This window comes from Pseudonaja textilis, chromosome 1 (assembly GCF_049901715.1).
Source record: "Pseudonaja textilis isolate UNSWEBS1 chromosome 1, rPseTex1.2, whole genome shotgun sequence".
NCBI classification, from domain to species: Eukaryota; Metazoa; Chordata; class Lepidosauria; order Squamata; family Elapidae; genus Pseudonaja; species Pseudonaja textilis.
The window spans coordinates 161,108,348-161,123,018 of NC_141990.1; the positions used below are offsets into that span (position 1 = coordinate 161,108,348).

Below are 14,671 nucleotides of genomic sequence, written 5' to 3' on the forward strand. Positions count from 1 at the left end.
GTAGGCAAGTCTCCCCCCTCCCCCAAGGAATGCAGAAGGACTGGTTAATGTCCTCCTCAATAGATTCTTCAGGCAAAGCCAGGTAAGGGGCTGGTAGCTTGGTCACCCTTAAGGAAATACTGGTGAAAGTGATGAACAGGTGGATGAACATACCATGTGTTTTCCCACGAGTGATCTGAAATAGGATAGCCCTTCCAATGTATCATGTACTGAATGGCTTTGCCTCTTTTCTTAGAGGGTAGGATTTCTTCCACTTCATATTCTGGTTCTCTCTCTACTATGACAGGTGGTGGAGAGAGGCGCTGCAATCGTATTATGCTTGGGAAGAGATCTGTGGGATGTAATGCTTGGTAAAATAGTGGGTGCACTTTTATTGAAGGGGATAATTGGAGGTAGAAAGCTACTTGATTTGTTGGAGAACTTTGGTCCCACAAATTTAGCGCCTAGCTTTTTGAAAGATCTTGAAGTAGCTAAGAACTTGGAAGAGAGCCAAATTTTGTCTCCTACTGCTATGGGTGGGCCCTCCTGCCAATGGGCATCTGCTACCTTTATAAGCCTGTTTCAATTGGTTAAGCAGTTGTTTCAAATTGCTGGGCAGCATGTTGCTCTTGTAAGAAGTAAGAAGTCATTAGCTTCTGCAACCATTCTTCCACGGTAGGAATCAAAGTGTCCTTTTATTTTTGCGCATACATTAGTCTTGCGGCTGTCAACATAAATAGAACAAAGTTCCAAAATTTTTCTCCAGGTCTTTTTCCATTAGACTGAAAAGGAAAAGTTCTGGTTTAATTTTTATCTCCGTTTTCAGTATTTTCTGTATTAAAATATGAATCATACTTGAATTTTTTTTTTGCTTTATCACATGTCCACCATAGATGATAAAAATTCCCTTCTTTATTTTTTCACTTCCAACCTTCATTTGACATGCCTTTATACATCTTGGATAACTTATATGGTGTCAAATACCAGCAATACATCTTCTTATAGAAATTCTCTTTTAGATTATAATTTAATGTACATTGTAAACCCTTCATCCACATATTTTCTCATTGTTCAATCATCACATTATATCCAAAATTCCATGCCCACCGAATCATACAATGTTTTACATGTTCATTTTCCAAATTCAATTTCAATAACATTTTATAAATCTTGGCAATAATATGTTGCCACATAATGAAAGTTCTCATTCATTTTTAACAAAGTCAAATCCATAGCACTTTTTATCCAATTTGAACCTTTCTTTCAGTTGCTGATAATAGTAAGCGTAACCTTCTGTTTCAAGTTCTTCCCTTGGTTTTAGTATTGAGTCGCCAGAATTAAGAGTTAAAATGTTACCAATACCTCAGCCAATCTGGCTTTGCCACAATTTCTTTTCTAAAAAAAGCTTCCTGTCGGTGACACCCAAAGTTGCAGCTTTGTAGGGAGCCTTGTTTTATTCCGAACCAATGCTGGGATTCAACTAATTTAACAACCGGTTCTCTTCCCTAATTACCAGCTGGGTACACATCGCTGGGTGGGCATGGCCAACTCGCCTCTCCCAACCTCTCATGACCATGGGGATGCTACAATGGTCATAAGTGTGAAAAACAGTCATAAGTCATTTTTTTCAGCGCCATTGTATCTTTGAATGGTCACAGCCCAAAAGGACACCACTAAAGCAGTGAAGGAAGACCGCCTCCCCGGATAGAAAAAGAAACGATGAGGTAGGAAAAAATTCAAAGACAATACAATATAATTAAATCACAACAGTTTAAATCCTTTAAAAACTAAAATAGAACCTTTGTCTGGCTCATTGCCAGAGCCCACACCCCAGGCAAGCCAAACTACAAAGAAAGCAATTAGCCCTGAATGTAGCAAAAGAGCAAACACACTAGCTATTGCTTGTTAAACCAATTATCAGAACAAATAGACATAGGAACTAGCCAGATTTGTGAACACTGTTTCTTTTCAGGAACAAAGATTAACCTTTTTCCTCCCAAACAAAGCTGAATAGGAAAAATTATCCTATCAATAAACACAGGATTAAACATCACCAAGCACAGAATTAAACCTCACCAAAAACCAGTTTTAGACCAAAACTCCAAAAGAGTATGTAAACTCACGTTTGAATGTCAATCTTTTTAGCTAGCCAAGAAGCCTTGCTGAATGTCAATCATCTTGGTTCCTTGTCATTAAAAGCTTCTTTCCAGCAGCTCTGCTTTATTATTCAATTATTTCTTCAAAGTGCTGATCATTGCATCCCGGCTGGAGGAACTCCAACAGGGGAGTATTTCCTCCCAATAGCAGTGTAAAAAGATTTAAACAACCCTTCCCCTTTAAGAAAGTCAAGCCCCAGCAAAGTACTAGCAAAGAAGAAAAAACTCAGGCTCTCAGGTGACAGTAAGTTTGGGTGTACTGCCAAGAACTGTTAGTTTTTATAAGGGTTAACTGAGAGGCGGCTTCTGTAAGCAGGGCAATAAAGATTAGGGTAGAAACAACACCAGAATGTTTCCTTCCTGCTTTCCTTATAGGATTAGCTCTGTAAAGTAGAAAACAAACAAGATTTCTTCCAACAGCTGGTTCTCTGAACTGCTTAAAAAGTTAACAACTGGTTCTTGCAAATAGATGTGAACCGGTTGAATCTCACCACTGTTCCAAATTCTTAGTATGATATGTCTAACAAAATGGTTATTAAAATCAACATTAACTTTACTTTTGTCATACCATAAGTAGCCATGCCATCCAAACCTTAATTCGTGGCCCTCTAATTTGAGTAGCCTCTTGTTCCGGAGACTCACCCATTCTTTTGCCCAGGTCAAACAGCATGCATCAAAATGCAACCTATAGGAAACCTATACCATTTTAGATAAATGCTTATCCAATCTCTTCTTAAAAACTTCCAATGTGATTTTCAACTTCTGGAGACAAGTTGTTCCACTGATTAATTGTTCTGTCAGGAAATTTCTCCTTAGTTCTAAATTGTTTCTCTCCTTTATTAGTTTCCATTCATTGCTTCTTGTCCTACCCTAAGGTGCCTTGGAAAAAAGCTTGACTCCCACTTCTTTGTGGCAGCCCCTGAAATATTGGAACACTGCTATCATGTCACCTCTAGTCCTTCTTTTCATTAAACTAGACATACCCAATTCCAGCAACTGTTCTTTATATGTTTTAGCCTCCAGTCCCCTAATCATCTTTGTTGCTCTTCTCTGCACTCTTTCTAGAGTCTCAACATTTTTTTACATTGTGGCAACCAAAATTGGACCAAAACTGGATGCAGTATTCCAAGTGCACTATGGCATTATAAAGTGGTATTGACACTTCACATGATCTTGATTCTATTTCTCTGTTTATGCAGCCTAGAACTGTGTTGACTTTTTTGGCAACTGCAGCATACTGCTGGCTCATACTGTATTTAAATGATTTCCATATAATCTTAGAGATATCCTTCTGCCATTGTTTAAATGGGTTGTCAGTTATGACTATTGGTCACATCTGAAATAAAAAAAAGCATCTTTGGTAAAATGTTCGTCTTAATTACAGAGATTCTTCCCAATTTATCCCATCTTTGTAAATCCTGTTTAATATCCCTCCAAAGGGGAACGTAGTTATTTTCAAACAGTTTTATATTTGTATTTGTCAACATAACCCCTAAATATTTCACTTTTTTCTCAACCCTAAAACTCAAGTTTTCATTCAATACATCAGTATCCTGAGAAGACATATTATTAATCAGCATTGTTGTTTTCTCTTTATTTATTTTGAAACCTGCCAAAGCCCCAAACTCATTTAGTTTCCTCATCAAATATTCTATATTATTTTTTGGATCCTATAGAAATATAATCAAGACATCAGTGAAGGCTCTCAATTTATAAACTTCTTTCTTAATATTTATACCTCTTATTTTTTTTCATCCTGATATCTCTATTCAAGACTTCCAAAACCAAAATAAACAGCAGAGGGGACAAAAGGTACCCTTGTCTTGTACCCTTTTGAATTTTACATGAATTAGTTAAATCACCATTTATGACAATTTTTGCATTCTGTAACATTTAGATTGCTTTAATTCCCATGGCCACTTTAAAAGGAATGAAATTGGTGCTACTATTCATTGAGTTGTTATAAGGAACCTCAGCAAAAGGTAATTAATTGTCTTGTTGGTAATTAATGTAATACCTGAGATACCGCTCCAAGCCCCATTTGCATGTTCAACATTCATTTCCAGATGATGCAAGGAGTTGAACCCCTGGGTAGTCCCCAAAAGTTTTAAAAACCCTTGCCGAAGTGAATTGAACTCTGTGATCTATTATTCTTTCTGGCACACCAGGTAGCCTGTAAACATGCTGTGCAAGCAATTGAGCCAGTGGTGTGATTCAACCACTATAACAACTGGTTCAGTGAGTGCGCGCATGCCCAGCATTTAGAAAAGACCATTTTTAGCAATAATACTTACCTTTTGCTGCAGCCCTGGTGAGTAAAACATCTGATGCACGGCAAACCACTCTGTCACGCAAATCAGCTGTATTCAAAAACAAGGAAATAAAGCACAGAAAAGGGGCAGGGGCAGGTGGGTGGAGCCAAATGATCACCGGAACTACCAGTTCGCCTGAACTGGTAGAATCCCAACCCTGAATTTAGCCAAAGTGCAAGTGGAGGGGATTTTTTGGTTTGCCACAACATGCACTTGTATAAGATCTTGCTTCTCCAATCTTCCCAGGAAAGCAGGACACTTGAAGCTGAAGTTGTTCCAAAAGGAGCTTTTATTGAAAGGCTTATGATAGCAAGAGATCTAGGCAAAAACTAAATTTTCCCACTTAAAAACAGAAATTTAAAGCAGTGCAAAAAAACAGCCCTCCCACAGTAAAGCAATGCATGAAATAGAAACTTCATATAGAGAGCTCTCCAATCCTACCCCCTCCCACTAGAATGCCAGCATTCCAACAGAAATATATGGGACCTGACAATTTGTTTGGAAAATAAATCAGGTGTCATTCAAATCACTGTGTTTCTCGAGCTTTCAGGCAGTTGCACTTTAAAGTCCATTGAAATTTCTTTCAATGGAGCTTTAGGCTTTGTTACTGGCTGGAGGAGTCCTTCTGTTTTCCCTTGTGTCCTCTTGGCAGAGGCACATAGCTCTCTATGTCCTTCTTTAGTGACCACCATCAAAACTGGCACTGAACTATGTGCAACATTTTAAGAAAGTCAAAGTGTCCTGCAATCTTTAAATCATGGCTTTTCTGTAAAACTATCAGGCATTGGCTTTCCAGGATGTACAATTTGGCTCCCACCCATGCTAAACAATCTTTTTTAAAAAAATAATTTTATTTGGGTTTTCACAAAACATAATACAAGTAAAATTTCTTTTTTTGAGAATAGCATGGTCCCGGGTTATCACTTCTCCATACAGACACGAATTCAATTTCATATTCATCTTTGTGTTCTTTTCCATATCTTATTACTATTTTAACATTTTCTCAATAATTTTTCCCTTCCCTTAGTTTTCTCAATCTTACTTTTAATTATCTCATTTCTTTCTAAATTCAATTATTTATACACTGCTCAAAAAAATAAAGGGAACACTTAAACAACACAATGTAACTCCAAGTCAATCACACTTCTGTGAAATCAAACTGTCCACTTAGGTAGCAACACTGACAATCAATTTCACATGCTATTGTGCAAATGGAATAGACAACAGGTGGAAAGCATAGGCAGTTAGCAAGACATCCCCAAAAAAGGAGTGGTTCTGCAGGTGGTGACCACAGACCACTTCCCAGTTCCTATGTTTTCTGGCTGATGGTTCATCACTTTTGAACGCTGGCAGTGCTTTCACTCTAGTGGTAGCATGAGACGGAGTCTACAACCCACACAAGTGACTCAGGTAGTGCAGCTCATCCAGGATGACACATCAATGCAAGCTGTGGCAAGAAGGTTTACTGTGTCTGTCAGCGTAGTGTCCAGAGCATGGAGGCACTACCAGGAGACAGGCCAGTACATCAGGAGACGTGGAGGAGGCCGTAGGAGGGCAACAACCCAGCATCAGGACCGTGACCTCCGCCTTTGTGCAAGGTGGGACAGGAAGAGCACTGCCAGAGCCCTGTAAAATGACCTCCAGCAGGCCACAAATGAGCATGTGGCTGCTCAAACGGTCAGAAACAGACTCCATGAGGGTGGTATGAGGGCCTGACTTCCACAGGTGGGGGTTGTGCTTACAGCCCAACACTGTGCAGGACGTTTGGCATTTGCCAGAGAACACCAAGATTGGCAAATTCGCCATTGGTGCCCTGTGCTCTTCACAAATGAAAGCAGGTTCACACTGAGCACATGTGACAGATGTGACAGGGTCTGGAGACACCATGGAGAACGTTCTGCTGCCTGCAACATCCTCCAGCATGACCAGCTTGGCAGTGGGTCAGTAATGGTGTAGGGTGGCATTTCTTTAGGGGGCCGCACATCCCTCCATGTGCTCGCCAGAGGTAGCCTGACTGCCATTAGGTACCGAGATGAGATCCTCAGACCCCTTGTGAGACCATATGCTGGTGCGGTTGGCCCTGGGTTCCTCCTAATGCACGACAATGCTAGACCTCATGTGGCTAGAGTGTGTCAGCAGTTCCTGCAAGATGAAGGCACTGATGCTATGGACTGGCCCGCCCGTTCCCCAGACCTGAATCCAATTGAGCACATCTGGGACATCATGTCTCGCTCCATCCACCAACGCCATGTTGCACTACAGACTGTCCAGGAGTTGTGGGATGCTTTAGTCCAGGTGTGGGAGGAGATCCCTCAGGAGACCATCCGCCACCTCATCAGGAGCATGCCCAGGCATTGTAGGGAGGTCATACAGGCACGTGGAGGCCACACACACTACTGAGCCTCATTTTGACTTGTTTTAAGGACATTACATCAAAGTTGGATCAGCCTGTAGTGTTTTTTTCCACTTTAATTTTGAGTGTAACTCCAAATCCAGACCTCCATGGGTTGCTAAATTTGATATCCATTGATAATTTTTGTGTGATTTTGTTGTCAGCACATTCAACTATGTAATGAACAAAGTATTTAATAAGAAGATTTCATTCATTCAGATCTAGGATATCTTATTTTTGTGTTCCCTTTATTTTTTTGAGTGATGTATATCTTTTTCTAAGTTTCAATACCTTTCTAGTCATTATATTTATACTTTTGTCTGTCCTGTTTCAATTTCATATTTTCTTTTCTCATTAAACAAAATTTTTCCCTGTAGTTACTCATTGGAGTATGACACCTTTGTATCTAATTTTTATCCATCCAACTCTTATTTAAACTTCAATTTATGCCTTTACAATTATAACATTCAATATAACATATAACATATAACATATATATATATTCTATTCCAATTCAGCTTTATCATTAATGTTAGTTACAATCTTTGACATCTTTAACATTTCTTTTCAATAGGGTATCATACTTCTAGGAACACTTATAATATTTCGTGTTTATTTTATATTCCTCTTCACTTAATTTTTTATAACACATTGATAATAATTAAAATGTTCCCCTCCTTTCCTAATTTCATTCTCTCATTCTCTTTATTTCATTTATTTATTAAACATTCCATTACATTACAATGAGTATTTTATCTATCATTTTAATCACACTTGTTTCATATTTTCAAAGTTCATTTCTATTTCTAATATAACAATACTATCTTATGTACCCTTGCAGAATCCCCCTTTCAATTAAGTTTTCACCCATTATCTCTGTGTCTTCTAAATAGGCTTATACCCTTAATCCTTGTATGTTTTCCTTGTCTCTCTATGTCCTGTTTCTGTCCTTTATAATTTCTTTTCCTTTCCCTCTTCCCCCTCTTCTTCTCCTTCCCTTTTTGACCCCTTCTCTCTCTAATTCTGATTCTCTCTTCTGTAATCCTCTCTTCTGTTTCTTCCTAATGTTGTAATTACTTTTCAAACTATTCTTTTTGGGGGTTGTTTTTTCAAATCTTAAATTTTTCACTCTCTTTCCCCCCTTTCCTTTCTTTTCCCCACATAGAAATACTTGGTCATTGAAGATGGCTTCTTCTTTGTCCCGCCCTTCTTGTTCCACAGGCATTTCTTGTTGTTTCTCATAGTTCAGGATCTCCATTTCTAAAAATTGAAATACAAAGCCCAAAGAACTTCTTCCTTCTTGTGCATCTTCTTTCTGTTTTTTAAGTTCCATTCTCAATTCTTCCAAGAGTGATACCATTTTAAAAACTTTTAAACAACCACCTGATTAATTTTAGTTCTTTAGATCCGATAGCCAAAAATCCAAAAATCACCAAGTAATCCAAATAATCCAAAACTGTTTCTTCTTGCTTCTTTTTTCCACTTTCTCTTCCTGGGGTTCTCTTATCTTGTTACAAAGTTTCAGTTAAAATGTATCTTTTAGGAATCTTGTTAAAGTTTCACTGTTAATTCCTTTCACTTCCAGGTGGTCTCCTCCATTTTTCCAGATCCCATCTTTTTGTTTTTTTTCCTTCTTTTAAAAGTTTTTGAGAATCCAGAAATCTTTATTATCCCTTTGACATTTTATTTTCAGCTTAAATACCTGTTAATGTCAAAGTGGATTTTTTCTGGGGTTTTTTGCTTAAATCTCTTAGTTCTCAATATTGGGAAGAAAAGGAAAAAAAACCAAATCCTTTCCCTTCCCTCTCTCATTCACCGCTTCAAAATCTTCTTTGGGAACAATGTTGTTCTTTATAATTCAAATTCCAGGGTACCTTATATTGTTGCTTTTTCAGTTCGACCCAGTCAGCCAAAACTTTCTCTTCTTATCTTCCTCCTGCACATTCTTTTCTGGTTGAGTTCTTCTTTGAGGTGGCCATTTCTGACTACTGCTGCAACCACCTTCGGGAAAGGGAGTAATGGCCAGCTGGGAAGGAGAGATGCGACTCTCCTCGACCTTGTTGGCAGTCTCACCCGTCTTCACCACCTCTACGGGGTGGCTTAGCCCCGAATCCAGCCAGCTTAGGGCGCTCCAGTGGTGAGCACAGATTGAAACTGCTCACAATTGCAGATTTCGGTCTGTCACCGAAGAAGCTCAAACCAGAAGCCCCATGCTAAACAATCTTGCATTGTGCAGTCACCCTTATGGATTTGGAACTACTGATCCTCCTCCAGAGCCATTTTCAGGGTGCCATTCAAAGCTACCTGTGCTTGTTCTCTCATGGTGACTGAAGCTGTCAATTGCTAGGATGGGATAACCGGTCTAATAACCGGTCTAAGAGCTATGGTGGTGCAGTAGTTAGAATGTAGTACTTCAGACAATCTCACTGCTCACTCTAGGAGTTAAATTTTGTGGAGTTCAAAGTTGACTCCGCCTTCCATCCTTCCGAGATTGGTAAAATGAGGACCCATGTTTTGGGGGGCAATATGCTGACTCTGTAAACCACTTAGAGAGAGCTGTAAAGCAGTATATAAGTCTAAGTACTATTGCTATGGCATTTTGGCATCTGCTGATAGAGCATACATCTGTCTCATCCATTATTGCTGCAGTTCTGGGATCTGAAGCCATGGCTTGGATATTCCAGAGCTCATTAAAATTTTGGTGAAGAGGAAGTCACTGGTCATTTCCTACAGTTCCCTTTTTGGCTTGTTGATTGTCTCTTTTGCACAGTATGTAGATATTGTTTATGTCTACATATAAATTGTTGGCCAATTTGTCAAAGTGCCAACTTTTAAGGAATTCCCTGGCATTTTTGGACATGGCTTCATCTAGGATGGTCACAGTTTCTCAACTGAAGCTATGGTTAAATCTGTCCATATGTTGTAAAATTAAAGAGTTTTTATCAAGTCTTCTGACTACTAGTTGGCCTTCTGCTAGTATTCTGCCTGTTTGTCCTATGTAGTGGCTATTCCAATCTTTACACTGTATGTCTTAGATGACTCCTGTTTTTCCTTCTACCACTGCTGAGTCTTTTGGTTTACTTAGGATGTTTTGTGGGGTTTAATTGGTTTGTGTGCTATGCTGATTCCATGTGGTTGTAATTGTCTGTGGTTTCTGAGATGCTTTTGATGTATGCCTGTGTTATCCTTTTTACAGCTTGTGTTTGTTGTACTATATTGGTTGAGTGGTCAGGCACTTTTTGATGAAATTGCATGGATATCATTATCCATTACCCAAACTAGGTAACATTATCAACGCACTGAAACAACCGAGCTCAAAGAGTACCAAGACCCCTCATAGTATGTTTTATGCAGCATAATAGCTACTAAGTACGAACCTATATGTTGTATCTTTTTAAGTGTCAGGAAATTTTTAAGTATAAGAAATGTTTCTTGATTTAGAAAGATCTTGGAGATAGAAGAAATCTTTACTTGCCTTGTTTAGATCAAAGAAATATTTGAAAATCCTCATCTGCTAACTGTCATCAGAACTGAAGATGCTGGAGATGAAATTGTGAGCAACGCCATTTCATATGCTCTTTTTAAAGGTATGTTTGACATTCTTATTTTCTCATTCATTCAACTTATATGCTACACATTTCTACAACATGCCCCTGTCCCAGGAACAGATGATTCTTTATTTTTTACTCTGGTAAAAAAGGTCACTGATGCCTTGGATTTCTTCTGTTTGGATTACTGCAGTGCACTCTATATGGGGCTGTCCTTGAAGGCAACCTAGAAACTTCAGCTGGTCTGGAATGCAGCAGTGTGTACAGTAACGGGCAGCTCTAGATATGCCTAACAAATCTAGATAACACCTATGTTGCATAAGATACACTATCTTCCAGTTTCTTTCCAGGTGCAATTCAAGGTACTCATCATTACCTTTAAAGTTCTATATAGAATAGGATCCGGTTACCTCCAAGTCCACTTTCTCTAAAGATATGTACACATCCTACCATGTCAGATACAAAAATGGGACAATTACTGTGGCAATATTGTCATGCTCACTTCACCCTGGGCACCCTATCATAGCAGATCTATCATGGGCATTCATTTTTGGTTGGCCCTCTGTCAGCACTCTGTCCTGCCACTGGGCCCCCATCCTTCCCCCGCTTTGCCTGGCCACAGGTAATTTTCCCAGAGGCACTTATCTCTGCCTGATTCACAGCTCTGGAGTGCTGGTCAATCCAGGCACTGATGGATGGGCCTCTGCCTTCCCATTGGACTGCCTCAGGCACTGGGGGGGGGGACGAGGGGACAGAGTGGCAGATTTGGAAAGGCCTGTGGGGTGGTCTGGCACCATGCTTTTGCCACTGCCACTGCTGCACTTTGCACAAGCCCTGAAACATGCTGCCCATCTTCACTTCCCACGATGCTGCCTCCTCCAGACCCTCAAGCTCTCCTGTGCCAGGTTGGTGACATTTTGCGGCTCATGCAAGGGACAATGGTGGTGGTAGCAGAAATGTGATGCCAGATTGCCTCCCCCAGGGGCTGCAATTCAGCCCATTTGGAGAGAAATCCTGTCGTGTGCAAACAACACCCCAGCATGCCAATAATGTCAATTCCCAAATTCCTTTGCAAGGACACCCCAGTTTCCTCTGTTCCTTTGTAGCACCACATGTGTGAATGGAGCAACTTGTTCTCTGGGCATTGTGATGACACAGGCATGGAAGCAATACAGCTGGAATGAAGGCTTAATTCCCTTTTATTGTTCCAACTTTACCCCAAAGATCACACCATTCACTTTAAGTCCAGGAGCAAACTCTAAACACACACCTCCAATAGTTCCTGACTGCTATTAGGCCAGAGCAGCAGCAGAGTTTTGAGAAAAGCCACAATTCAAGGAATTGGTTCCAAGGAGTCCTCATCACAGGAAGAGTTCACTGGGACTGCAGCACAACCCGGAGCACTTCTGTGTCACTGTGAACTTGCACATAGCCAGGCCAGGTAGGCAAGGCAAGCAGGGCAAGGCAGCAGGACAAGCAAAGGATCCAGATTTCTGTAACAGCACATGAGACTGGAAAAAGGCAACTGTCAAGCCCGAAGCTGAACTAGATGCGGCAATTTCTTTTCTCAGGGTTTCAGGCTGACACAGCTGAAGGGGGGTAGTGATAGAGAGGGTTTGGTAGACAAAACAGAATAGCTGTCTGGTGAGTCAAAGACATTCCAAGAGCTGGCTGGCCAGAGGAGGAGGAGAGACGTAACCAGGCAACCAGCTAGTATCCAGATTGGACAATGTGATTTATTGTTTTGAGAAGACCAAAAATGTGTTCTTTCAAGATCTTGAAAAGTGCAGGAATATTTAGAACTGGCTTTCCACTAGTTTGTGCCAAGATGACATCTCCAATAAAAAATCTTCTTTCCGGAATCAACCTGCCTTGGAGTTCTGCTTTGGTTGTATGACTTGGAATGCTGACAAGTGCCCCTCCCAATGGCATCTGTTCAACTCTTCTTATTCATCAGGTGAGCCTTGTGAAAAGAGGTGGAGTGCCCTTTTCCCAAGTTGTCAGGTGACCCTGTGCTGATCCCACCTCCTCTCTGTTCTCTGTGCTCGGGGATCAGGGGAGGATGCCCCCTCTGCCACATTTTTAGCCTGAATGGCCTCCTGCAGTTCTTTGCCAGGCAAAATGGGGTGTGTGGGACGGCATGTGGCACCCCCACACTTCATTTTTGGCTTCCATGGTCTCCTGCAGCACTCTGCCAGCCAAAAACCAAAAGGTCAAAATATTATATGATGTTTTTTTTGTTTAGAGGGGTTTGCTACATAAATATTATTTACCAAAAAAGTGCAAAGTAGTACCATTCGGAACAAAACACTTTTAGCAGCCAAAAATTTCATGACTCCGTCTAGTACTAGTAAATACATATGGCACATACAAACAATAAGTCTTTAATAAATTTATAAAGAGTTGTTAGGATATATTAAATTGTCAAGAGTTAGAATGCGGACTTCCGGCTGCACTTCCAACACCGTCAGAGGCAAGGACCGCAAGCTCTCTGGCTCTGCCCCGAACTTTCTCAGCAGAGGGCTCCAAAAGGAGCCATAGCCACCCTGTAGGAGTGGTGAAGTAAAGGGGGGGGTGCCTTGCAGGTCAAGGAGAGCCACATCTCCCTGACTTGGAAATTCCCCCTCATCCGAAGACGCAGAATAGCAGTAGTCAACATGGCAGCCATGAAGCTGGGAACAGCCAGAATACCCAAGACAGTGCAGGAGCAAAGGGAGCAGTGAACAGAGACTGTGTTGCTGGATGAGATGATTTTATTTCTTTACAAATTTTCCCAAGGATTAAAAAATCCTAGAGAAGGGACTCTAAAAAAATAATTATCCAAGTGGTGGAAAAAAATGTTTTTAAAGAGAACTATGCTGAAAAGTAAGTTGAGAGTGGAATCTACTGATAGAAGGAAAAGTGACTCCTAGACTCCTGGAAACTTATAAAGGAGGATGGATGTGGCTTTAAATTGTTTATTACTTGTTTATTGTCTTATGCTCACCAGAAGTAAAAAGAAAAAGAGATTCTGGAAAGCTAGAATAAAAGACTAAAACCACAGAGCAGATTTAAAGAACTGGGAAAATATCTTGGACTATCAGAGTGCTGAGTAAATGTTAGAACTGACCCATTTAAACAATTGATTGTGTTTTGAAAGAAATAGAGACTGAGTGAAATGAAAAAGGAAAAAGGAAGTATGGAAATTTGAGAGGAGAGCTTTACTTATTAACCTACATTGCTAGAATTTTGGACGCTCTGAATTTGATTGAGGCATGATTGCTTGTCCTACTTTTATCACTATAATGACTGGAATTGAAGGAACAGCTGTAGGAATGAGAGGATTTCTTAATGAGATGGCCTTGGTGTTCCAAAATATGCCCTGTCAAAAATTCCATCTGCCCACACCTTGGCCAAATTGTTTGTAGAGCACATATATAGATTACCTGGAGTCCCAGAGAGAATCATCTCAGACCACAGAGATTCACTTCATGGTTTTGGCAAGAGTTCTTAAAACTTTTTAGGACCACTCAAGTGCTTAGCTCTTCACATCAACAAGAAATGAATGGAGGCTGTAAATGTATGAATGGTCTCCTGGAACAGTATCTCAGGTGTTACATTGACTATCAACAGGACAATTGGGTAGATCTTCCTTTCGCTGAGATTGCTTACAACAACTCAGTACACAGTAGCACTGGATTCACACCCCCTTTGAAGTGGCCACAGGGCAAGACTTTGTATCTATTCCAGAATTGCCTCAGGCCACCCCACTGACTGCTTCCTTGAAGGAGTAGATCACCCAACTGCAAAACATCTGGCCAGTAGTAAGGAAAGCATTGGTGGAAGTGAGGGAAGCGTATAAAAAACAAGTTGATAAATGATGTGCAATACCAAAATAAAATTGTGGAAAGAGTCTATTTATCCACCAAGTACTTACAATCAAGACAACCTTCCAAAAAACTGGGACTGAAGTATTCAGTGTCCCATTAAAAAAGTTATCAACCCAGTCATCGTCGAGCTTGAGCTGTCAAAAACACTCAGGCAAATGTATTCCATTGCAGCCTATAGAAAACAGAAATCACCTCCTCCCTATGCCCAACAATGAAACCACCTCCTGACCTGATTATGATCGATGGGAAACAACACTTTGAAGTCAAAGCAATTTTGGACTCTGTCACAGTGAAAACCCAATATCTAATAGCATGGAAGTACTTTCCACTCTCCAAAACTGAATAGGTGGATTCAAAGGACGTCAAAGGTCTAAATTGCTTAAGAGTTTCCACAACTAATACTCAGAGAAACTTC

The 14,671-nt window shown here is 40.3% G+C and overlaps 1 protein-coding gene across 2 annotated transcripts in view; it reads left to right on the forward strand.

The window, feature by feature from the left end:
- Positions 1–14,671, forward strand: part of TRPM8 (transient receptor potential cation channel subfamily M member 8) — a 99,186-nt gene that overhangs the window by 25,960 nt on the left and 58,555 nt on the right. For both annotated transcript variants that reach the window (XM_026707759.2, XM_087919566.1), the window contains exon 9: positions 10,324–10,426. In XM_026707759.2, coding sequence (XP_026563544.2) covers positions 10,324–10,426 — 103 coding nt within the window. The remainder of the gene's footprint in view (positions 1–10,323; positions 10,427–14,671) is intronic.